This window comes from Anopheles arabiensis, chromosome 2 (assembly GCF_016920715.1).
Source record: "Anopheles arabiensis isolate DONGOLA chromosome 2, AaraD3, whole genome shotgun sequence".
Classification (NCBI taxonomy): domain Eukaryota; kingdom Metazoa; phylum Arthropoda; class Insecta; order Diptera; family Culicidae; genus Anopheles; species Anopheles arabiensis.
Genome location: NC_053517.1, coordinates 54,851,424 through 54,856,755, shown reverse-complemented (window position 1 = coordinate 54,856,755; position 5,332 = coordinate 54,851,424). Strand labels below are relative to the sequence as shown.

The following is a 5,332-nucleotide window of genomic DNA, read 5'->3' as shown; positions in this document are numbered from 1 at the left end:
TCCGAAGCATTAATTGGACAGAAAGCTGTTACACAAAAAAAAAACGATCTCTGTTTGAGTAAGGGAATGCAAACGTCCTTCGTGTCAAACACGGATCATAAAAGAAAATCGGCATTTTTGACACTTTTTTCTAATACTCGAGTCACACAATTGGACCTATAAAATCAGCATTTTTGAAACTTTTTCTCTAACACACATAATTGGGAGTTACATAATTGGCCCTATAGATTCAAGTCCTGTATGGACTTAGCCTCCTATACGTGGGACTGGCCATCCCAATCAGTCTCTGCGGAAAAAATAAAAAAAGCCCACGAGTGGGTGACAAGGCACGCTTTCGGTATAAGTTTTATTCAACGGTTGTTCATCAAATCAGAAAAAGAAGCAATCATATCCTCAGTATTTTATATAAGGAAAAGAATATGGTGTTGGAATGGGAATCGAACCACATTCAATATTTTAAAAGCGGAAGGATTTCTCCCATCGAGATACCAATTTTTCGGAAGTCTATTCGTGCTGTTAGGAAATAACTGATCATTAAGCATGATGTGCTCAGGGATATGCTTGAAAGAAAAAAAAACATAATCCAAAAATCTGAACATAGTATCATAATTCAAGATAATCAACGCTCACAATTCCTAAAGAATGTATGCAATCCATAAAATTAAATATATTTTTCCAAGCTGTGTCAATGCAACTATAAACCGTGAAAAAACTATTCGTTGTACCTTTTATCCTTTTATGCGTGTTTTTTTATATTGTATTAAAATATGTAAAGGCGCGCATTATTACATCTATTTAAAGCAAACATGTTTGGAGCTTTTAGTTCGTGAGAAGCTCAAGCTCTTCCGCTCACTATAGTGAGCTTCGCTCAAGCGTTTGGGCCTCAAACGTCTTATTCACCGTGAGGTTTATGTGGCGGCTATTTGGGTTCTGTCAATTTACTGCTTGGATGTGACAGCGTCAAGCAGATCGGGAGTGTGTGTGAAATTCTTGAGACAGAAGAAAAAAACAGTGCAAAACTCACAAGCAACATTTGCTGGTAATGGATGTTAGAATGCAGGTAGAATGTTTGCCAGAAAAAGAATAAGCAATAATGTACGGTGATCTTGTAAAATAAATATCAATGCTACAAAAAAAGTGATCAGTATTATTGATAGGTGATTCATTACGCACACTTTTCTAAGCTCGTGAGTTCGAAATAGCAACAACGAATCAGTACGAAAAAAGTTCTTTACCTTATAGTTTTGGTAAACAATAAAAGGCCAATCGGGGCTGCGTTTCACAATGTCGAATCAGATGCATTCCCAAAATCCGGACGCAGCGCTGATTGCTCGTATGCACCAAATGCGTTTGGAAGCTGACGGAAGTGGCAGTGGTGGTGCTGGTGCTGGTGGTGGAAAAATGATCGGTTCCCTATCACGAGCCAACCTTCCTGGTAGTGGCGGTGGGCAGGATTCTAATTCCGACAGCAGTGTCTACGGTATGGTGACTTCGACTGCATCGGCTATGGGAGCTGCGCCGGGTAGTAATGGTGCGACTGTGGCCGTATCGATGGCCACAATGGTGAACATGAATGACTACCGTATGTACGATCGGTATCAGAATCAGATGCTTGCTGCGGCCGCTGGTGGGAGCAAGTTTCCCGTGCAGCAGAACAACAGTGCGCATGCTACGGTCTCGAGCACATCTGCGATGGCAGGTGGCGGAGCCAACAGTGTCAGTACCAGTGGTGGCAGTTATCAGTACAGGGTCAATAACAGCCCCACCCATTCGATGAGCAACTCATCCCATCACTCTGGCAGCGGAGGTGGTGGCGGTGGAACCATTCCTAGGACAAGCAGCTCCTCAGTAGGATCGATGCAACCGCAACATTATTACGATTCGCGTTATCAAACGGTATACGAGAACATAGACTGCTATCCGACAACTACGCAGCAGCAGCAACAGTTACAACAACAGTCATTTGATGCACACTTGTACGAACATCGAAAGTTCGAATCGCACAACACAAAGGCTCAACCACAGGTTCCGGTGGGTACGGCAGGCCAATCGTATATATTGTCGAACGGCGTTGTGATGGCCGGACGTGAACATCCCGGAATGATGAATATGGCTGGCCGATATGCACACACTCCGCAGCCCCCGGAAGTAGCGAGTGCCGAACAGCCGCCAATCTATGAGAACTTGCAGTCTCCACCTTCAGCGGGACAGCAGGCACAGCCGCAGGCAACCAAAGGATCCATGCAGGTATATTATCACCAACGTCCAGATGGCACCACTCCAAGCCCTAATGCAATATCACACCAGCAGCAGCAGCAGCAGCAGCAGCAGCAAATGCCGCATCAACAGTATCAGCATTCCTCAGACCAGCTGTCCCAGCCCATCTATGAAACGACTAACGTGAATTCGAATAGCTACAGAACAAGTGCTAATGCTGCTGCAACTGCCGGACCTATGCATAATGCAGCAGCCGCTATGTATCATCATCATCCACAGCAACAGCAATACCAGCACTCGCCGACGAACAGTAGCATATCTGTTAAAATTGCTCAACAACCGCAACCGGTCCAATTGCCGAACGTAAAATATCACGCAACTGGAGTTCCGGCATCTGCAGCACTGCCCTACGACTATCAGAAATCACCCAAACTTGGTGCATCGAGTGCACCGTCATTGGTATGTAGCATGAAATTGCCCAACGACGCCGGACTGGCAGTGATAATTGTGAATATGTTTTTTTTTTCTACAGCCCCCGAAGTCTACGGAAGCCCTCAAGACACAACAGAAAAACAACAAGTCGCCGTCGCGCAGCAGCTCCATCTCTGGTTCAAGCTCGCTCAACAAAAGTTTTGTCGAGGATATCAACGGATCGGATTACGTCTGCATGACTAGCGGCTCCAAATACAACAACTCTGGGAACAGCACTTTACAGTCGATCAAAACAAGCCCCCTAACATCACCGCCAGGTACAACAACTCCAGCTGGCGTTGTCGCAGGTTCCACCACTGCTGCTATGCCGGTGCAGGTGGGCCAAGAGCGGCAGTATGCAACGCTTCAAGAAATGGAAATAGCAAAGAATCAATTATCGAATAACCAAGGGAAAGGGACCGTGTCAGCCCCTTCGAACAATGCTCTTGGAAGTAAATTGACGGCAAATGGAAGTTCATCGATGGCCGGGGGAATGGGCATGGGATTAAGAGGTGCCGTTTCTCCGACACCTTCGCAATTGAGTACAGGATCGGGCTCAGGAAAGCGTAAGATGTCTTTTTTTTACTTTCCTTCAGCATCAGTGTTCGTACATCACTGTTCTTAATATTGCGTTGTATAATTATTCTTTCCGCAGCAAAAGGATTGACAAAAAATCTACTCCCATACAACGTCACACCACCAAGGCCCACAGGACCGACGGAGGCTGAGCGAAAGATTGAGGAGTTGACTCGTCAGCTAGAAGAAGAGATGGAAAAGAATGAGGAGCAGGGTGAATATTTCGGCATTTGTCATACATGCAAAGAGAAAGTAACCGGTGCCGGGGCAGCTTGCCAAGCAATGGGAAACCTCTACCATACCAACTGCTTTATCTGTTGCTCCTGCGGACGCGCCCTGCGTGGTAAAGCGTTCTACAACGTGCATGGGCGTGTTTACTGTGAGGAAGACTACATGGTAAGCATTCATTCAGAACGTATGGAAGTTTCTGTTTACAATTACAATTCTCACGCGCATTAATTCTCATTTGCAGTACTCTGGATTCCAGCAAACGGCTGAGAAATGTGCAATATGTGGACATTTGATCATGGAGATGGTAAGTAATGAAAGCACGATGCCCATTCATTGTGATGTAGCTTGAGCGATATGAGTGCATCATTGATCGTGTTATGTATTTTGCAGATACTTCAAGCGATGGGAAAATCCTATCACCCAGGATGCTTCCGGTGTTGCGTGTGTAATGAATGTCTGGATGGCGTACCCTTCACGGTGGACGTCGACAATAAGATTTATTGTGTCAATGATTATCATAGTATGTTTGCGCCAAAATGTGCGAGTTGCGGTAAAGGTGAGTGATAAAAAAGAAACTCCATCCATGGATGATTGGTGGTAGGATCCTTTGAGTTGATTCTTCATTTCAAACATTTGTTTTAATGTTTATCACTTTAGGTATCACCCCGATGGAGGGTACGGAGGACACCGTACGCGTCGTGGCGATGGATAAAGATTTTCATGTCGATTGTTACATCTGTGAAGAGTGCGGTATGCAGTTGACGGATGAGTCGGATAAGCGGTGCTACCCCTACGAGGGTAGACTTATGTGTCGTTCTTGCCATATACAGAAGATATCCATTCAAGACAGACGCGGGCGTATTCTTGAGCCCGTTTCTGCGACTTATCAATATATGGGTTAGTGAGGAAAAGATGCATAGTATATCTTCTTCGCGTATATGGATTTATATCAATCATAGATTCAGTTGGTTCTGCTGGTTCAGGAAATTGTAATTTATATTCCTGTTAGTGTCTCATCTATACATTCTCATCCGGTCACCTCATTGGCGCTTTGAACGTTATGGCGTTAAAACCGTCAAAATGCGCTTTAAAGGCGCACATTAAAACATTAAACGTAACTCATCGCTTTTAGTGTTTAACAGGTATTTTACTGTTCGTGTTCAATAGTACGACATTTCACATAAAAGCTTCACCCTATCTATATTACGAGGATATTATGAGATAAATGTGGAGACGACGGTGTTGCATCAAGCGTGTTTCGGAGGTAGATAATTACCGTAACATTCCGTTTAAATATGTATGGGCTTATTTAAAAAAGAAAAAAAAAGAAAAAAATATTAACAGTGATCACAACTACGGTGTAAAGCCATGGAATGACTAGAATGGGAATTACTGCAATAGCTGCATGTATTGCATTTACCTTGGCCTCAACTATGCCAATGCGCAAGATTTAGATTAATAAAGGCGAAGCATATTTGCTTATTTCGTAAACTACCAGTAATTATGTTTGTGTACAACTAGCAATCTTATTCGATCCCATCCTCGTCGTCAAAATGATAAGGGAAGGTAGGTAAAAAACGGACTTCTTCTTCTATGGTGATCAGTTTATAGGTTAAGAGGCTTGCCAGTAGTAACACTACACTACTAATGGGCTTGGCTTTCAGTGAATTATTGATTTACCCGTTAGCTGGATAGTCAAGTCCTACGTATGGGCGCACGGTTAATTCGGGGCTTGAACCCATGACCGGCATGTTCTTAAGTCGTACGACTGTACCACAAGACACATTAAAGCGGGTAAAAACTGACACATTAACAAAAATGATTAAAATCTAGGGAT

At 43.8% G+C, this 5,332-nt stretch overlaps 1 protein-coding gene across 4 annotated transcripts; it reads left to right on the top strand.

Annotated features, from left to right (window-relative positions):
- The first annotated feature begins 932 nt into the window (after positions 1–932).
- LOC120899705 (LIM domain-containing protein jub) lies at positions 933–4,996 on the top strand. 4 transcript variants are annotated; one of them, XM_040305859.1, is made up of 7 exons: positions 933–2,247; positions 2,314–2,676; positions 2,750–3,254; positions 3,344–3,660; positions 3,737–3,799; positions 3,886–4,051; positions 4,153–4,996. In XM_040305859.1, exons 1-7 carry the CDS (start codon positions 1,285–1,287, stop codon positions 4,395–4,397), a joined length of 2,622 nt encoding a protein of 873 aa, XP_040161793.1. In that variant the 5' UTR covers positions 933–1,284; the 3' UTR covers positions 4,398–4,996. The 4 variants fall into 4 exon arrangements, with proteins under 4 accessions (XP_040161793.1, XP_040161784.1, XP_040161775.1 ...); XM_040305850.1 differs by having other exon boundaries at positions 2,311–2,676; XM_040305841.1 differs by having other exon boundaries at positions 2,308–2,676.
- The last annotated feature ends 336 nt before the right edge of the window (positions 4,997–5,332 follow it).